The sequence below is a fragment of the Copadichromis virginalis genome, linkage group LG9 (assembly GCF_057382275.1).
Source record: "Copadichromis virginalis isolate Kocher_CV1m ecotype Utaka linkage group LG9, C_Virginalis_male_GT1.1, whole genome shotgun sequence".
Classification (NCBI taxonomy): domain Eukaryota; kingdom Metazoa; phylum Chordata; class Actinopteri; order Cichliformes; family Cichlidae; genus Copadichromis; species Copadichromis virginalis.
This window is the reverse complement of record NC_140626.1, coordinates 15,341,541-15,362,316: the sequence shown is the minus strand read 5'-3', so window position 1 is coordinate 15,362,316 and position 20,776 is coordinate 15,341,541. Positions and strand designations below refer to the sequence as shown.

Genomic DNA, 20,776 nt, shown 5'->3' with positions numbered 1-20,776 from the left:
CCATTTCAAACTGAATAACCGTGTCTCCCTCTCTATCGCTTTTTATCTAATTTATATATGCCTATGCTTACCTTGTAGTGTGCGTTATTCGGGATGGTCCTGCTCCTCCACACACACGGTTCTCTGGCGTGGTTCTGTATGTGTAAAACGGTCAGTTTAGAACATTTGTAATTGTTTAAACCCCTTTAAAAAAAATAAAAATACACAACTATACATCGCGTTGTATACACACCTGATGTAAGGTAGGGCTCTGTGGTCGCGGGGTCTGAATATTTTCCTGCTCAGTTTGTTAACCCTGGAACTAATCAAACAAAAACGTTATTACATAATTTAAAACAATCGCTAGTTTAAAACATACATACGTTTAAAAATCCAGTAATGCTGTACACACCTTGTGCCTGTTAGAGAACTAGTTCCAGCTGTAAAAGCGCCCGTTTCTGAAGAAAAGGGTCCTGGGCCGTTCTCCCGAACTCCTAAAAATTAAGCTTTTGTTTTAGGAAAAAAAAATAGTTTGAATATCCTATAATATGTTAACATAACACTTTTTAAAAATCCAATAATAGGTTTTGTTTTACTTACCGTTTACGATGGCCATGTTATAAAGAACGATGTTAGTGTTGATGATCGCAAAGAAAATGGTGTGCTCTGCAGCGAATCTTGAGGCGTAAATGGCTCAGGGTTTCGGGGTCTGAGCCTGTTTTTTTATATAGGGTGGTGTTTCCAAAAAGAAAAGGTATGTCGCCAATCAATTTAAATGAGACCCTTCAGGGCTTTTGTCTTCTCAAGGAATTACAAAGGAACCGATACTTCAGACAATAGGCGGGGTCGCCACCCGACTGGTACACCTGCCCCATTTACCTTGTCGAGGAATTACAAAAAGAGCCAATACCGGCCACTTTAAACAATAGGCTGGGCCCTTGTTCGCATGGTACTCTCAACAACTATGTGATACCCGCGGTGTGCTTTTACAATCCTGAACAAATTCAAACAATTAGCCAGCTGTTGAAAAGTTGGAGCGGGTCTGGGCGACTGGTTTTAGAAGTATCACTGTAGCGTTTATTTTCTAAAGGGCTGAATGTTATTTGCGACTATCTGTTGTGTTAAAAACTACTCTGAAACCATGAAACCCCTTACAGAAGAAATGGCCCGTTTGATCTGTTTTTAAATAAATAAAATGCTTGCATCGCTGCAAGGTGTGACACCGGAATCACAAAATGAGTGTATTTAAAAGACGATTAGTTTGAAAAGAGCGATACTGGCTGCTTATAGCATTTATTTTCTAAAGGACTGAATGCTATTTGTGACATTTACTGTGTTAAAAACTAGCTGGCTGGCTTTGTCTCACTCTTAGTTCAACATTCCGAAATCCCGATTTTTAAATAAAATGATCGCATCAACCCTGGAAAGAAACCCCAGTAGATGTGTAAAAACTAGTTAAATTAAAACTAGGGGTTTGATTAAATGAAACGCTTGTGAACATGCTGACATCACCCATTCAGAAGAAATTCCCATTTGTGCCATTTATAAAATAAAATGCATGCCTCACTGCAAGCTGAGACATTGTCAGATTTAGAAAATTAGTGTGATTAAAACACTATTACCAACACTTTTGACTAGAGCACACCCTCTTTGTTAAGGCGCACTGTGAACCAAAACAGCTTCCACTCCGCCAAGAATGAAACAAGAAACAAAGAATTGCTTTTAAGAACACATGCATAACTGAATGTTGCGATACACCTAAGTGAAAAAATAGTTTAATTAAAAACCCTATGGTTTGATTAAATTAAAACCCCGTTAAAAACACATAAACTCATATAACCCCTCTGATCCCCTGTGGTATTTCCACACCTGAACACGCATGCGCACACACACGAAACTGGTCAAATCGGTTTGGTTGGCCGCCATCTTGGACTAGTGCCATCGAATTACTGAACGCGCATGCACACACGCACGAAACCGGTCAAACCGGTTGTCAAACCGGTTTGGTTGGCCGCCATCTTGGACAGGTGCCATCGTATTACTGAACGCGCATGCGCACATGCACGAAACTGGTCAAATCAGTTTGGTTGGCCGCCATCTTGGATAGGTGCCATCGTATTACTGAACGCGCATGCGCACACGCACGAAACCGGTCAAACCGGTTGTCAAACCGGTTTGGTTGGCCGCCATCTTGGACAGGTGCCATCGTATTACTACTGCCCTTCAATCTGATAATCTGTTGTCATTGCATACGTTGAGATTCATGCTAATAAATACATTGACAAACTTATTAAGAGGATGGCAAAGTTGAAGTTAAATGTTTTTTTAATATTACAAGGAAAATAAAAGCCTTTAATAAAAAGAAATAAAAAGAAATCAGACAACACTGTTCTTAAATCAGTCTCTTACTCCTCTGTGGATTAGAAGCTGAAGAAAAGTGCCTCAGACTGGGAAGCAGGGACATTGCTCTGAAGTCAGACTTTGGGTAGAGCTGATGAGTGAGCGCGAGGTGGAGGGGTTGCCCTGAGAGCTGGTTGGGCAGGACTGCTGTGGGCTTGTGGTCAGACTTGTTCATTGTAGCTGGCTGACTTCACCATGGCTGCCACTTGTCTACAGTTATGTTTCCATGTACAGGATGCTGTGGGTGTGTTCCCAGTGAAGAAGGTCTGGGTTTAGGTGGTGACACTTCTGCTTTTTTTGTTCATGATATTGTCTTTCTGGCATATTGTAGAATGACCTCCAGCACTTAAAAGCTTTGTGGGCAGAATGTAAATAAGCACCAACGCTCAGGCCCTCTAAGTGAAGGAGATAGTCTACCGTGGGGCAAAGAAATCTCAATTTGTGCTTCTTCTTACATGAAATTGCATGACAGTTTAGGCCTAGATGTAATAGAGAAAAATGGAAGAATGCTAAAAATGTATTTCTGATGTAGAAATATTTTTGTGAAAAGGATTTGATGGTCATTTGCATAACAAATAATAATCCAAACTTACGTGACTTTTCAGTCAAGGTGACTCCAAATCAGTCCCACCTGCCCTTGACCCACTGCACCTAGATCACACCCTGCCAAAAATAATGCTACCGTGTTCTTTAAAAGTAAAAAGAGAGCACCACCTTTAGGGATGGGTATTGATAAGATTTTAACGATTCCGATTCCATTTTCGATTCTGTTTAACGATTCGATTCCTTATCGATTCTCTTATCGATTCTTATTTTTTAAAAAGGAGAACACTAAGGTCGATTAGCTTAGAACTTTGTTTTATATCTTCTCTTTGAACAAGATAGAAATTTAGGAGTAACATGGCCTTACAAACCCAACAGTGGGATCTTAAGAGATCCACAGCCTACGGCTCTTCAATGGGGTGTCACAGGGTCCCCAGGAAAAAAAACGTATATGTAAAATAATAAAATAAATATTCTCCTGTAGCAATAACAAAGTTTAACATAAATTATTCTGTAGCAATTACACAAGAATATCCAGTAATGTCCCTGCCTACAATTAAACACATTCACTTACCAAAGTGAAATCGGGGGCATCTGCTGTGGCAAATGGGTGCAAGCCTTTGACCACAAACTTAGACACTGCTGGGTGACATTCGTCTATCCTGGCCTGAAAGGAGACGCTACCGGTAGACTGCAGCGACAACTGCCAGCATCTGAGCCAGCCAGACTCTGTCTCTCTCATCATGGTTATCTAAATGCAACGCACAGTAATAGCAGGTTTTGTAATAAGATAAATCGCGCTAACATAATATGCAATGCTAATTGATTAGTTACCTGCAGTATTAACGGGAGAGGACGTGGAAACGCTACCGCTGCTGCTGGGTTGAGCTTCGCTAGTCCGGAGCGGATCAAAAACACGACATTCGTTGAAAGCAATCGCGTGTTTTTTGAGCAAATGCTTTTGCATATTCGTAGTGTTTCCTCCCTTTGATGAAATCTCTACTTTGCAAGTATTGCACGTTGCCCTGTTGTCATCCTTTCTCATAAAGTGTAACCAAACTTTTGAGCGTTTGTGCCGCTCAGGCGCCGTTTTTCCTACTGGGTAAAAGACGCTACTCAACGTGATGACGTCATTCGGGGCGACTGGAATCGATAAGGGAATCGTTTTTAAAAGTGGCAAACAATTCCAAGGAATTGAAACAGTGGGAACCGGTTCTCAACAAGAACCGGTTTTCGATACCCATCCCTAACCACCTTTGCAAATTGCTCTTTAAAGGTCAGCTCAGATGAGTAATCAGAAGCTGATAAGATTACACCATTAACATGTTCTACATGACATGTAGTAAGCAATAATTTAATTATATTTGCTAATACCAAATTAATTTATGAAAGCTGACTTAATTATTCAGGAGCTCAGTGACCTCATGGTCGCACTTACAGTTTTTACCTCATTGAGATCATTTTAAACTAAGAGTTTCTAAAGAAGGATCAATCCTGCAGCTTCTTGTCTTGTAGCTCTTCAGTGGACTACCTATTGTGCCTAATACAGTTCTCTCTGTTTGAGTTATGCTCTAATTTAATGCATGTATTGATAGATTGCATTTCTTATTAGCTCGTATGTGTTTATTGCACATTTTTTATTTATTTATGTATTTAAAAATGGACAGGCAATGTAAATCAGCTTTAGGATCTAAACTAATCAAAAATCAACCTAAATGTTTTAGTGTTTGACTCATCATCTGAGGAAAGATAAGCTGAGCATGTTTGGACACATTGATGTTTTCAGAGGAAAATAGATCCAAATTTAATTGGACTGCAGCATCATAAGATTAGTCATGAAGAACAAACACAAAACTTTTAAACATCTGGTTTTGATGGGATTTATCATTCACGTCATATCACATCAGATGTGCCAGGGACATATTAATCATCCTCCTGAGTGCTGCATGCAATAGTGACCTTTACTTTTTTCCATTACTGTATAACCTTGTAGCACAGATGTATTCAGTGCACTGCCATCACAGATAGTGAATACTAAAACTGTGGGAGTCTTATTAAAGTTTAATAGGAATAGTTGGTTAACTTATAAACAAACTAATCAAAAATAAATTATAAATATACACAATATTATACAGTGCAAATGGAGAAGAACAGAGTGATTTGTCTCTTCAGCACCACGGACAGAGAAGAACTGAGTTTAATACAAGTAGAGTGAGCACTCAGTTTTTTACATATGGAGTTTAACGCTCACGTTCATAATCTTTACCTTCACATGATGGTTTGGATCGATTTTGACCCGAGGCAAGATGTATAGAATCTGTATCGATGTCTTATTGGACATTAATTAAAGGAATACTTCTCCTTGTCTTAATTAATGCTGAATTAATGTTTCAGAGAACGGTGAGAGGATATTTTTTCAATTTTAAACCAGTTCTTTTTGGAGAAAAACATCTATCGTGTTTCATAAAAAGATCCTCATAGCTAACATTTGTATTTAGCAACATTAATTCAATATTAGTCAATACCGAGAACTCAAAAAATACTTATGGCAAGCATTCAAAACAGTGATAGGAAACCTTGCATGTGTGGGATTTGTATGTTTACCCGTTTACACTCACTGCAATGGCAGCTCAGGTGCCTTTATAATCCAATGACCCTTGAGGAGCTCTTTGTAGCTCTGTTTTTATCCTGGTTAGCTCATAAATAAATTCTCATTAGGTTTCATACCACGTGGATGCTTTTGCCTGCAGATGCAATGAACACAAAGAAGACATAATGTACTTGCATGTCTGTAGCATTTTTCAGTCTTACTGACCAAACAAAATGCTTTTACTTAGATTGCAACTCACAGACAACCTTAAGTGCACTTCAAGCACTTTATCTACCTCACATACATTGGCATTTTATAATAACCATTTAAGTTGAGATGGATGTCTTCAAACTGTGGGAGGACGTTGGAGTATCCAGAGGAGTCCTGCTTCAGGTATTGTGGAATAAACATTCAAACTCCGCACAAAAAGTCCTCAGGTACAATCTGAAGAAGGAATTTCCTTTTTATGTGGTGACGCTGCTAACCTGTCATCGTCCCCGTGTCTCCTCGTGTCAGGCCATATGTTGTTTGTTATTGTTTTTCTCTGCTCTCCTTCCTCTCTCCTGCCTGCCTTGGTGGAACTTATCATGGGTTCCTGCCCTTGGCCCACTCATCTGGGCAGATTAACCACCTCCCACTCATTAACCTGGTTTACTGGTCACTATTTAAGGCAGTGACTCAGGGCTTCTCCTCGCTGGATCGTTAAGTAACCTGAGTTAGGGCAGCCCTGGCAAATCCAAGGCTCCATAAGAATCACGTGCTTGTTTCTGACCGTGTGTTTCCCTGTACATAGATACCCTGGACCTGTTCCTGTTTACTTTCCCTGGATTCCTGAGTTTGGCAGTGTGGCGTGGTGGTAGTGGAGTGAGAGTGTGTTTTGGTAGAAGAGCGGTGTGGCGTAAGGGTCTGAAGAGGAGCGTGGCGTGTATGATTGTGATTGTGTGTCTGTCCCCTCCTTCCTGTGGATCCCTGGAAACTCCAATCCCCACATTTTGTATATATTTCACCTGGTGATTGTAAATAAACTTTTGACTTTCACTCTAAGAACTACGGTTCTGCGCTTGAGTCCGTTCGGTCCCGTGATATCACTGTGCTGCCCTATTAATGATCTCTGGACTGTGCACCATTTCTTAGTGCATTATCTAACCTTTGTAAGACTTCTACAGCTAATGTGCTGTTTTACTATTTCACTTTTTGGAGAGGCCCCAATGAACCAGCAGGTGCATATATATACTGGATCCTGAGCAAATGTCCTCTGAATTCAGACACTTTTGACAGTGTCAAGGTTCCCCTTGACCTCTGTCACCATTGCCCGATAAAGAGATTTGCACAGTCATTTGGGGAGGAGTAACTGACATTTGAACCTGCAGAGTTTCTGCTGACAGCAGCAGCTCAGCTGCACATTAGGAAAAAATAATCCTAACCCATAGGTCCACAAATAGCCCATGCACATATGAGCAGTCACATGAATTGAACTCTGGACTGCATATTATAGAAAAGCAGCATTTTATGCTTCCTCTATGCTTGCCTTTTTCTTTTGTTTTTTTCTTTTTGTCGCGTGGAATACTTCAGTCCACAGAGGCAGTGCTGCTGTGTCCACAACAGCGTTCACATTTTGTGAACTTTATCGTTGCACAGACACCAGCAGCAAAAGATGTTATATTTCAACTCTGAGAATAATTTTTATCTTCCCGTGGAAATCATATTATACTTAAATGCTACAGACATCCAATCGATAAGCCAGAACAGCATTGTGTACTCCACAAAGAAGTGTACCTTTAGTGTTTCACAGGCTCTGAGAGAAGCAGGGAGACAAGGGCAGCTGCAGGGAATTTACTTAGAAAATCTGCAGGCTGGCTTTGGAAGATGTCACGGGCTGCGATGGCAGACCGTGGAGTGACAGTGAAAGCAGGGCCCAAACGCGAGACTCTAAGTGAAGGACAGTGGATTTATTTACAGGAGGTGAAAAACACACAACTATATACAAAATCCCAGCACTGTGGTCCCGTGGTGATTCTCCCTGAATCCCACACAGTGCAGATGTCCGTGAGAAGTGAAAGGTGGCGACTCCAAAAAACTCCAATTCCCACACCGTGACTTTAGAGGTGTACTCCGCTCCCGATTCCTGGTAACACAAAAGGCAGAGGGTTAGCAGGGGATCTGTTTCTGCGGAGGTTACGTAAAAGCTCACGGCAGTACTGACGAGTTCTGACTCAAGGATCCAGCGTCGGCCTCAGCTCAGCTGCAGTCCTAAATGCCGTTCCTAGACGAGCGTAATCTGCTGCAGCTGGCAGAGGACGACGAGCGGCAGGTGCGGCCGTCTCTCGAGTAGACCACTTCCGGGTTCGCAGTCTCCTCAGCGAACCCACACCTCCGGAAGCTCACACAGAGACACATGGAGAGATGGAGAGCAAACCAATACAACACACGGAAAACATAAACATAAACATACACTGAAAATGCCTGAGCCCTGGGTCCCTAGACCCAGGCCATGACAGTACCCCCCCTCTAAGGGTCGGCTCCCGACGACCCAAAAACACAAACCAAAAACAACAGTACAACCAACCCAGGGCGGGCGGCGGGAGGTCCAGGACGGAGGGCCCCAAAACCACTCCGCTAAACAGCCACTACAAAGCAACAACAGAAAAACACAGTTCAACAGTCCAATCCCCCGGTCCAGCGGCAGCAAACACAGTTCCGGCGGCCGACCCGCAGGATGGCAAAACAAGCGGGACCCGCCGCGGGTTAGACAGTGGCGGCAAAACAGTTCAGGTGGCCTACCTCTAACCCCTTGATGGAAACGCAGCAGCTCCGGCGAGCGGCCACGGGTCCGGCAGCCGCGGCGGAACGGTTCCGGTGGCCTGCCACGGGTCCGGTGGCGGCGGCGCTGCTCCTCCGGCGGCCTGCCACGGGTCCCGTGGCGGCGGAACGGTTCTGGTGGCCTGCCACGGGTCCGGTGGCGGCGGCGCTGCTCCTCCGGCGGCCTGCCACAGGTCCGGTGGCGGCGGAACGGTTCTGGTGGCCTGCCACGGGTCCGATGGCAACGTCGCTGCTCCAGTGAGCAACAGCGAGGCGTGGCACATGGTCTATGACGCGCCGGTCGCTGACGTGGACGCACTGGACGTGGATGGCGTGGAGGCCGCGCTAGACGTGGAGGTCCCTCCGGTTCGCTGACCTCCGGCTGAGCGGGTCCCTCCTCGGCTGGCAGCGAGAGCCCCTCCTCGGCTGGCAGCGCCGGTTGTTCCTTCCGCTCGCCGAGCTCCTCTGCTGGTGGTTCGCTGAGCTCCTCCGGCTCGCTGAGCTCCTCCGGCTCGCTGAGCTGCTTCTGCTCGGGCATGCTGAGCTCCTCCTGCTCGGGCATGCTGAGCTCCTCCGGCTCGCTGAGCTGCTCCTGCTGGGGCATGCTGAGCTCCTCCGGCTCGCTGAGCTCGGCTGGCAGCGCCGGTTGTTCCTTCCGCTCGCCGAGCTCCTCTGCTGGTGGTTCGCTGAGCTCCTCCGGCTCGCTGAGCTCCTCCGGCTCGCTGAGCTGCTTCTGCTCGGGCATGCTGAGCTCCTCCGGCTCGCTGAGCTGCTCCTGCTCGGGCTCGCTGAGCTCCTCCGGCTCGCTGAGCTGCTCCTGCTCCTCTGGCTCGCTGAGCTCCTCCGGCTCGCTGAGCTGCTCCTGCTCCTCCGGCTCGCTGAGCTCCTCCGGCTCGCTGAGCTCCTCCGGCTCGCTGTGCTCCACAGCTGGCGACGCGGGCTCCTCCCGCTCGCTGAGCTCCTGCTCGGGCATGCTGAGCTCCTCAGCTGGCCGTGCGGGCACCTCCGGCTGCGCTCCAGTCACAGATGGATGATCCGGAGGCGAAGATGGTGATGCGGTGTACGCAGGCGGGGAAGGTGAAGGCAGAGCCGGTGAAGAAGATGGCAGAGGGGTGACTACATGCGGATGAGATGACGACGGCGCTACATCCACAGATGGTGAAGCCGCCAGCGGCATGGAGACTGCTGAATGAGGCGACGCTAGTCGTACTGTAGGCCGGCTTGCAGCAGCGTCACCATCCACTGAAAACAAAAAAGCAGATGGGGTGAGAAATGAAAAAGTGTCCTTATTACTCACCACAGCCGGTTCTTGAGATGTCCGGGAGGGCGGCTGCGGTGAGGAACGCCGGCGGCGCGAACGTCGTTTCCATGTAGACGTCGGGGCCGGCGTCTCAGGCTGTGAATCCACCAGCTGTCCGGGCCGGTGAGCAGCCTGAGGAGGAGAGTGGAGGTGGAGGGTGGAAAGCAGGAAGTCCAGGACAACTGAATTAAGGGAGTCCACCAACCAGGGGAATTCAAACAGCATCCCCTGCAGCCGCCTCTCCACGGCGCGACGCAACCCCTCCGTGGGCTTCTCCCACCACAACTCACACATGCGGTAAACCTTGTCCATAACCTCCCCCCTGAGCCTCTCCTCAGAGACCGCTGGGTCCAGACGTGGCGCTGTAAACCGAGCTGAAGGTGGCCGCTGATCGGCTAACCGAACTGAAGATGGCTGCTGATCAGCTGACTGAACAAACATAGCCCCAGAATAAAGAGTTCCAGACGAAACAGTCTTGATTCCTGGATTTGAAAGAACGTCAGGCGCACAGTCTTCTGAACCTATGGGAGAATAATCGCTCTTAAAACGAAAACTTCTATTTTCCCAAACCGGAGAAGCACGAGCTGTAGTGTTCATGAAGCTGGCGGAATGTGACGAGGGCGGATTTTGATGTGGCTGCTCCTGCAGTGATGTGGGAGCGCTGGGTGTGTCGGGTGGCACGAGAATAATCCCTAGCATCTTATAGAATGCCTGAGCGGGTGTAAGCTGATTGCTGTCAGGCTCATAGTAATCCTCCCGGGACCGGCTAGGGCGTTCTCTGCGAGACCGAGGCGTCCGCGGAGAGGAAGCAGACGAGTGGGCCGAAGGGTAGGCTGCCAGCGAGGAACGGCAGCACGGAGGCCCTCCAAGCACTAGTCGGGTCCCGTCAAAACGGGAGCTGCGCTTCCGCAGTGAGTCCGCTGGGTCCATAGTGGCTGGATCCTTCTGTCACGGGCTGCGATGGCAGACCGTGGAGTGACAGTGAAAGCAGGGCCCAAACGCGAGACTCTAAGTGAAGGACAGTGGATTTATTTACAGGAGGTGAAAAACACACAACTATATACAAAATCCCAGCACTGTGGTCCCGTGGTGATTCTCCCTGAATCCCACACAGTGCAGATGTCCGTGAGAAGTGAAAGGTGGCGACTCCAAAAAACTCCAATTCCCACACCGTGACTTTAGAGGCGTACTCCGCTCCCGATTCCTGGTAACACAAAAGGCAGAGGGTTAGCAGGGGATCTGTTTCCGCGGAGGTTACGTAAAAGCTCACGGCAGTACTGACGAGTTCTGACTCAAGGATCCAGCGTCGGCCTCAGCTCAGCTGCAGTCCTAAATGCCGTTCCTAGACGAGCGTAATCTGCTGCAGCTGGCAGAGGACGACGAGCGGCAGGTGCGGCCGTCTCTCGAGTAGACCACTTCCGGGTTCGCAGTCTCCTCAGCGAACCCACACCTCCGGAAGCTCACACAGAGACACATGGAGAGATGGAGAGCAAACCAATACAACACACGGAAAACATAAACATAAACATACACTGAAAATGCCTGAGCCCTGGGTCCCTAGACCCAGGCCATGACAGAAGATTTGTGAAGGGTCTTTTTGAGTTAATGGATTTCGGGCAGCTTGCTGGTTGAAAATTATATAAAGCACTTACTGTTTTCAGTTTCCTCTCATTGTTAAACTAAAAATATATCCAATATGCTTGATACACTACGTGTGTCCTCTGTTCAGTGCCCGGCTATGCTAAAGGGTTTGCTTACCACTATAATATGCAACAATAAATGTTTTTACTCAGCTGTAAAATGAAAATCACTGCTTCCAAGGCTTCCAAGTGAAACTGCATCAGACGCATGTACTAAATATACAGATTCTAAAGAAATGCGATTTTCACTGTGTCAGTGCAGAATGATTCAGTTTGGGTGGGAAAACGTCAGAGTGAGAAATAATTTTTTTATATCAAATTTAATTTCACTAAACCCAAAGCTTTACAATTAGAACAGAAAACAAACAAAAAACCTTTTATTGAAAACCAAAAACCTAACAGAGCTGTTTTGGGGCAAACAAGTCATGAACTAACAGAAACTGTCTGAACAAGGCAAATGCTGTAAAACCTTCATTTCAATTTCATTTGTATAACGTCAAATCACAGCAGTGGTCTCAAGCCTCTTTATATTGTAAGGTAAATACTTTCAATAATACAGAGAAAACCCAAAATGAGCCCCTATGAGCAAACACTTGGCGACAGTGGAAAGCCCCCTATTTAACACAACAAATCAGGCTCAGGGAGGGGCAGCTATCTCCTATGACTGGTTGGGGGTGAGGGGAATGTGTTTTATTGTGTGGCAGTCTGAGTTTTTGTATATTTGTTTTTTTTGCATAGTTCTCTCTTTAAAAAGAGATCTGATCTCAAAGAAGCTACCTGCTTAAAGGATATAACAATATGCAATAATGATAATGAACAATGAGCTCGTGGATGAGTGGTTCATACATAAAAGAATGATGGCACCTCTGGATCAAAATCGTTGCTATTAAATACATGAAAACAAAAAGCAGTATCCTGTCAAAAATGGCGCACGGCTGGAATCGGATTTGGAAATGAAATATTTCAGCAGCTGTGAGTGATGATGAAACCAGTATGACGAAGGTACACTGTGGGCTTCATGCTTGTAGCACTGTGGCAAGAGACTCAGACTGAGAATGGAAAGTACACAGAGAATCGAATACAGAGAATTTTCAAGAATTTCAAAACTGAACTTGTATGAGTCAAACTCCAAAGTACACATTTCCTGCACTGTCCAGCTATTCTCAGAAGGTCAGATTTCTCAGAAGGACAGAAGAGTTTGTTCTGACACCACACGTTCAGGCCAGCTGTAGTCATTACAGCTGAGCACAACACTGCCCTACACAGTGACCAAACAATCTGCCCTCTAAGGTCGAAAGTGAGAGACACAATGAGAGTATGGATTTCAGCTGGGACCTTAAAAGAAATTGGGGCTATTACTTAAATCTTGCTTCCTCCCTAATAGCTCCTCGTCTCATAGTATCCCTCTGTATGAAGTTCCTTTTTCAGAAGGACACTCCATTTTGACAGGGCACCTTGCTCCTCTCCTCCAAAACAGGAGTCATCTATCACCATGGACACCGATGGCTTTCTGATACTGACGTGGGCAGCACAGTTGGTACTGCATTTTGACCAGTTTGTCTGTTGCAAAAATGCACATACATTAGTCCTGCTAATTCTTGCATTGTGACACCACATAAACTTTCTATATTTTGATCTCATCCACAGTTCTGTGTTAAAGTTGGATGTAGACAGACTTCTGAGTACTGAGTGCTCATGTTATAATGAAATATTGATAGGATGGTATTTATAATGCCCTAGATCTGAATGTGCATCAAAATGATTAATGCATGCAAATGAGGAAATCAAATCCATTTTGCTAAAAAGCTAATAACTGATCTTTAGTTTTCTTCATATCTTGCAGATATTTGCATCCATCCTTTTTGTAGAAAATGTGGTACTGCTATAGTTTCATCAGGCTGTGGTTTTCCGTCTGCACTGCGGTGGTCTGCAACCGAGAGGGAAGTAGTGGAGATGTGTTAGCAACCCCCACATCTAAGGCCATGTTGCTCTAACAGAAAACAGTTCACTGCCCACACAGTCATGGAGAGAGTTGCTGCTCTTAGTAAAGGAGTTTAACAGTCACGTCTAAACAACCATCAACCTGTACTGCTAGCAGTTGTAAATAAATTGGAAAAGAATAAAGATTAAAAAAAAAAAAAACACACACACTAACTGAGATACTGAGATGTGCATTTCTCATCAGTGATGATGTCTGTGGACTCAATTAAAGAACCAAAAATGCAGGTCTTACATAAAAATTGGCTCATTTTTGTGTTTGTCTGTCTGAGTACAAGAACCAAAAAGATGAGCAAACAGTAATTGAAAACATTCTAAGGCATTAATTAATATGTTAACAATTGGACGACAGGCAAAATATGCGCACTTAGGACATATTTAGGGCAGAACAGGTAGTCATAAGAGGAATTAAAATAATGGAATACATGAAAGAAAAGTAACATTCAAAGAGACAACTATCACTAGAGAAGTGCAAAACAAACATGATAGTGGGAGGACAAGCATGCAGATGAGACTGAGGTACCAATAGGTGAACTGGGGGACTAAAACAATAAAACATTTAAAAGGATGTCTAGGATGTCACAAAAACAAAGCTTATCATAAGATCTTCATTAACTCTCAAAGAGCAAAGAAAACGAGTCACAAATCAAAGCATAACAATACTAAACATAAAACCAAACATGAACACCAAAAGCCTCACAGTCTTTTGTTCCATCATTTACAAAGCTTCAAATCACACCTGGAGCATTTCAGAGCATTTTGTCTGCATGTGTTCTTTTGTTCTGAGAACTGATTAAATGATCTACATGGAGCGATCGTGGCTCAAGAGTTGGGAGTTTGACTTGTAATCGGAAGGTTGCCGGTTCGAGCCCTGGCTCGGACAGTCTTGGTCGTTGTGTCCTTGGGCAAGACACTTCACCCGTTGCCTACTGGTGGTGGTCAGAGGGCCCGGTGGTGCCAGTGTCCGGCAGCCTTACCTCTGTCAGTGCACCCCAGGGCAGCTGTGGCTTCAATGTAACTTGCAATCACGTGTGTGTGAATGGGTGGATGACTGAATTTTTAAAGCGCCTTAGGGACTAGTAAAGCGCTATACAAATACAGGCCATTTACCTTCGTTCCTGTGTGAAAATTAGACCTGCTGCTGTTTTGTTGACTACATCACAATCAGATCCAGTCAGGTCTGTGTTGGATCCAAAATGTCAAGCAGCATGGTCCAGTTCATTCCAGGGCTTAGTGTCTTCAGGCCTTGCTCACAAGTGAGGTTTTACAGATCAAGAGGCAGATTAGATTTGCACTTGTGGTGAAACGGATGCCTTACTGGTTGAGGTGAGGAACACACAGACCTAGGGATTGATCAGTGACGTCCTATTAACCACAGGTTGCAAGTGAAACATGTTTATTCCCTGACCACTTGGTGAGTGCTTGCTGAAACCTGCTGATAGGCATGCCACATCAAAAACCTTGCGGTTACTTTTGTTGCTGCAGCCACTTATAGTTTGCATGAAGACATCAAGTTGTCAACAAAAACACACCAAATACTCTCTGTGGTTGTGAAATTGTGAAAAGTGCAACGCACACTGGAAACAGAAACTGTTATCTTTCAAAGGACCCTTTGAAAATTTGCCCCAGTAGTAAGATACAACCTTATTTTGAAGGTGAACCTTCTACATTTCCAGTTTCTGCTTTTTTCAAGCTTCACTACTTCTTGGCTAATAGTTGGTCAGTGATTGCAAGCTGGTGTCTTCCATGCAAACAATGGGAACAACACCAATCTACTAGCAACCAACACAGTCACAAGGAGTTTTTTCGGAGCAGCACCCTCTTTGTCACCGATTTCATTCAGTTTCATCTGGTGATAACAACCAGTTTTTCCCTAGCAACCAATGTTTCCCTAACACCAAGGCCTCTGTAACTGCGACTTTAACCATAAAGGAAATTTTACTGGAAGATCTCCATTCCTATCCACATTTATGGCTTTGAGCTCTCGGTCATGACTAAGAGAATAGGACAGGGGGTAAAGGAGGAGCCCAGACATTAGGAAGGATCATCTAATTGGTAGAAAACAGACCCACACTAAGGCAGAGGTCACATAATATCAAAGCAATCCACATGGCTCACTTTTTAATATCAAATCTACAATAAATATGCTGTGTTGTGAAGATTGTTTCACTTGCTGAATATGAAATATTGATTAAAGTGCAAAGACAGAATTGAGATTTATATTTTTGTGTAGGTTTGGTGAAACTTTCTCATATTGTCTAGTAAACATCCCAAATTCTGTACTGAAAAGATGCTTTAAATTTCAGAAATCAACATAATTTTTAACTATGTGCACTTAGGCCAAAACTGTGGGAGGAAATGACCCTGGTGCAGAAGCAGAATAATATTAAATATGAAATGTGATTGCTGTGTCCGATGGAAAAGAACATCATCATTATTCAACTCGGTGCTCAGGGTTGCGTGCCAACCCCGAGCTCGAGAGGGTCACTTTAAACAGCTTGTTCTCCCAGTCAGTAACATCATATCCATTTTCATCTGCCTGAATAACGGACAGCAGAAACTCCTTAAACTTCTCTTGGGAGGCTTCAGTGCTTTGGCTGCTAAGGAGATAATAACAGAGATAATAGCAGAGGCTATTACTTCTGAAACCCAGGAGTCCTCACCAAATAACCAGACAAGCCTTTGAAATTTTTACCTGCTGTCAGCTGCCACTTTTTTTCAAGATTTTATTATCAGACCTTTTTCTTTTCCTTTTTATATATTTCTGTGCTGGTACTATTAGTTTGGACTACCTCAGGTTCAGCTATTGAGGAAAAGCAAAGCTTTTTACTGCTTTCACCTTGATATCTGTGTATACCCTCACCCCCAAGTATATATTTGGAACAGGCACATTTGTGCCCACGGGCAGAAATCTTTCTGAAACACATCTGACCTTTGAAAGATTTTATAAAATATAATAAGTGTTCACAGACGTCAACAGCAAAAAATCAAAACTAGTCGAATATCAGACAGAACCAGGCAGAATAAAAGAGTTAATCAGACCTCTACGTGTGTTGACAGGCAATATTAAATGAAAAGACAGCTAATGACTAATACTAGAGGAGTGATAATTACTTAAAAGCGATACAGTGGACAGGCAAATAGTCCAGCATGTACACTGTCTGCCACCCTACCGTAGCTGGGATAGGCTCCAGAACCCCCACAACCCTAAGTTGGATAAGTGGTTGAGCAAATTGATGGCTGCACGAGCGATACAGATTGTCTAAAAGCTTGCATTTTACGCCAGTATTTTTAACTGTCACAAATTGCCTGATTTTTGTACTTCTTGTACATAAATAGAATCATTTCGAGCCTACTGGTGCAAACATTGCATAAAGCTTCAGCTGAAAACAGGAAAAAAGTTTCTGATATTCTGAATTTTCTGAGGTGGGCCCCCCCGAGCTTCTACCTAATGTTATCCTACAAATGTACAAACATTTATTCATGTGTTGATTTCTGTATGGCAGCAGCGAACAGTTAAATAAGGCTTTGATACAAAAAAAAGATTTAAAAGCTTCTCTTCTCATGAGAGCAGTTCAGCTCCAGCTGGAATTCTTTATCTTTGAAAAATTGCTTATTTTTCCTGGCATGTTTTACTTTAATAACACTTGAGCTGCATGGGGTCCTCTAGTTTGCAGAAAGCCTCATGAAATCCCAGCATGATCTGACAGTGTTCAAAACGGCCACCTTTCCAGCAGGTGTCTACAAGCTGATTTACTTGAACAAGCTTCATATGAGTCAGTCAAAGCCCCCCACCCCCAGGTTTCACTCGAACGCTGCTTGAATTAAAGGTAGTTAGGAGAGGCTGCAGCACCACCACTCTAGAAATGTTTTCACCAAGGAGTTAACATGGTCAGTGCCACTAATCTGCTTCAGTTTAATTGCCAACATACAACTGTGTGGTGCAGAAACAAAAAGTGGAACCTGTCAGCATGAAGAGAGCCTCATTCAGTGGATGGATATCAGCTGAATAACAGAATATTATTATTTTTTCTTAAATTTATGAAGCTCTACTATTATGTAGGATCTGTCTTTTCCTTTGTTTTGAATCATTCACGTTTTCTCCTTCAGCCATTATCTTGTCCTCCCCTCGCACAGCAGACCGACAAACACACTATCAAACAATAAAAATAACAAAAAAAAGAAAACTGTAAAACCTCTCTCATTTTGAGATGATGATGATCATCATCACGCAGCCTCTGCCCACAAGCACGTTAATAATTTCACAGATCGCTGAGGTGTGAGCGTGAACTCACCTACCCACAACACTGGACGCACAAGAGTTATATATGAGAAGATGCCGGCATGCAGCTATTAAGTATTGGGTTCCGCACATGATGTATTCATGGGAGAAGGAAACAGGTTGGGAATACAGAAAAACAAGGAAATCAATTATTTTATGAGGAAAAGTTATTTTTAAAACTGTGATTTTTATGACGTATTTGCCATGACTGTGTATTGTTTAGAGCTCTTTCTTTATAGTGTAATTACACTGGAAAGTCTGTCTAAAGTTTGACGTCAGCACATTTCATTTTGAGAAATCATATTACTGGATTTTCTTTTTTCTTCCAAGCAACATGCAGGGCTTTAAAATGTTCTCTTGATACACTTCCGCAGTGAATTAGTCCTGTTTTTCTCTCCCTCCCTCTATGCATCCAGTTACACGGAGCTTGTATTCAGCAGTAGGAAACCAGGCTTCATAAAAAGAAGCCACACCAATCAATCAAACCCAGACATCTGCACAAATACTGGGGACACGCTAAGTAGAAAGTGGTCAGTTTGACCTTAAATAATGTGCGTGCACACACACACACACACACACACACACACACACACACACACACACACACAGGAAAAATAACCAATGATCAACTGAAGCTTTTAAGCACGTTCGGTGCATCCAAACACATCATGCTGTAATGTTTGTGTGGAAGGGTCACATTGAACTCAGACTTGTGGTCTGGCAGCTTTCATTGGCATGAGTTCATATTGTTACAGAGTGAACAAAGGGTTTCTCTGCAAAACACTTACTTTTTATCAAATGTAATTTATAGCTCTGTTATGGATGGGGCACCATTTGCCACTTTATGCATTTCTGAAACATATGCATACATATATTACACATATTAATAAATATGCTGTAAAGTCTTCGATTACTCACTGCATCTAAAGTTAAACTGAAAATTTCAGAAACAAATTTAGACCGCTTATCACTTTGCTACCTGTGAACAGACACTTTCACTTCACCAAGAGGGTGGACCCATTACTGAGAACAAATGGCTGAATCTCTACCTGCTTCTGCAGCAGAATTGCTTAGCCAGTTTTCTTATTTTGCTCCATTGAGTGCAGATGAGAAGCTGTTTCCATCTGTGAACCTGTCAGCAGAATTTCACTGAAAAATGAAACTTTGGGTTTTTATCTCAGCCACTGTGTGCTGCCGCTAATTTCTCAGTTATGTGCTGCAAAGAACATGCCGCCCGTGAGAGCAGTTTCCCTATTATAAATACAGATAGTCATGATGTGCATGATTTAAATTAACAGTGGTTGGTTCGCACACGCATTTTTTATAGAGATGCAAAAAAGTTACAAGAACGTCATTAATAATTCTACATCTTTATCTTTGCTCCAGAGAGGTGAGGGCTTCTTATTGAACTTTGGTATTGCAAGAATAGAACAGAATAGCACTTTATTGGCATTGTACATGTACAACAAAATTATGGGTGCTCCATGCCAATTGAGCTGGAGAAAAAAAACATAACTCGTAAAGACATCAGGAATAAATAGCAAACAGAAGACATATACAGTCTAGATGAATAGATACAAACGAAGAGAAAGGCACACAATGGAGAGCAAGCGCATCAGTTGGGAGCGCTGCGCAGCTGCATGCGTACGTACGCACCATTTTGATTGCTGATGATTGCCTGATTGCTAGTCAGAATCACAACATCCTGACAAAAGGACTGGTCCTTAGACCAATCCCAAATACAACTAATACACACAAAGCTCACAGTGAAAAACAAAAAGAGAGGATTTTTGGTAGGTAGCTGCAAGAAATCGAGGGGTTACTGTTATATCTTCACTCCGGGTTACTAGTATAACAATGATACTCGGACCACGACGTAACTTGCGGTATTTATTATAACGGAGCAACTTAACATGGAGCTAGCCCGAGCAACAGCCGAAAAGCATCATTTCCCCTAATGCATCGGGGCAAGCCCACTACGGATCCTGTTATAACCCAAAATACACAACATCTCCTCCCCTCTTACAAAGGATGTACTATGAAATAAACAGGTGATCTACTCACAAACTTCAGTCTTCACTGGCACATGACAGTAATAGCCTCACAAACATTTCACCTCTTATTAACTGTAAGGTTACAACACCAACTCTTTTAATTGCTATCTTGGGGAGTGAGGGTGGACTACCTCAACCTCCCCCATGACCCATGGGGATTATTCTGCCCCGTTCATTTGGGTCAGGTGCCCTCTAATAACTCAGACGAACAGGAGGCCGCCGCTCTCTATTGGGGTATTGGCGGTCTGTGGTAACGTCAGTCTGTGTGCTCTCTTGTGGAGCCTTTGTTCCTGACACCGAAGATGTCTCAGTCTCTCTTACAGTCTCCTTTACAGGTGGAACCACTGTTCCTGATGTGGTGGAGTTCTCTACTTGTGTGTGTGAAGGGGCTGACGAGTCGATGAGTGCATTTTCAAGATCTCCGCAAGACCCTTCTGCAGACACTGGTGCGGACCGGAGTAGCTGATCCACGTGTCTTCTCCAGACTCCATCGGCCACCTGAACTGTATATGAAACTGGACCAGTTTGAGCAATGACAGTTGCAGGAACCCACTTGTGTACTCCTCGGTAGTTCCTGGCCTGCACTGACTCGCCGGTGCTGAAGACTCTGCCCTTGACCTTTTGACCCCTGCACATGATTTGTTTCTCTTGTTGTTTTTGTACAGTGTCCTTCACAGTTGAGGGTTTCAAAAGATCAAAGGTAGTGCGCAGATCTCTTTTGAACATTGCGTTGGCAGGAGATGTCCTTGTGGTCGCATGTGGACTATTCCGGTAGTTAAGCAGAAACTTGTGCAGTCTCTGATGCAGTGTTCCTTGGCCTTGTGATGTTTTCAGTGCATGTTTCATTGTCTGAACAAACCTTTCTGCAAGACCATTCGTTGCAGGATGGTATGGAGCTGACGTAATGTGCTGCACTCCATTAGCCTGTAGGAAAGCCTCCATTTCCTGTGAAACCAGTTGAGGTCCATTGTCAGAGACTATCTGAGTAGGAGATCCAAACCTACTGCACATTTCTCCTAGAGCTTCTATGGTCTTTTCAGTGGTGGCTGATTTCATGATGGTCACTTCAGGCCATTTACTGTGTGCATCAACAGCTACAAGAAACATTTTGTCCTCGTATGGACCTGCAAAGTCAATGTGTACCCGATGCCATGGCTCCTGTGGGAACTCCCAGGGATGAAGAGGAGCAAG

General features: G+C 44.1%; 1 protein-coding gene across 1 annotated transcript; it reads right to left on the bottom strand.

The window, feature by feature from the left end:
- Window positions 1–7,696: 7,696 nt before the first annotated feature.
- LOC146701641 (uncharacterized) lies at window positions 7,697–10,541 on the bottom strand. The gene has a single exon (XM_085468887.1). It carries the CDS (start codon window positions 10,539–10,541, stop codon window positions 7,869–7,871), a length of 2,673 nt encoding a protein of 890 aa, XP_085325013.1. The 3' UTR covers window positions 7,697–7,868.
- Window positions 10,542–20,776: the final 10,235 nt, after the last annotated feature.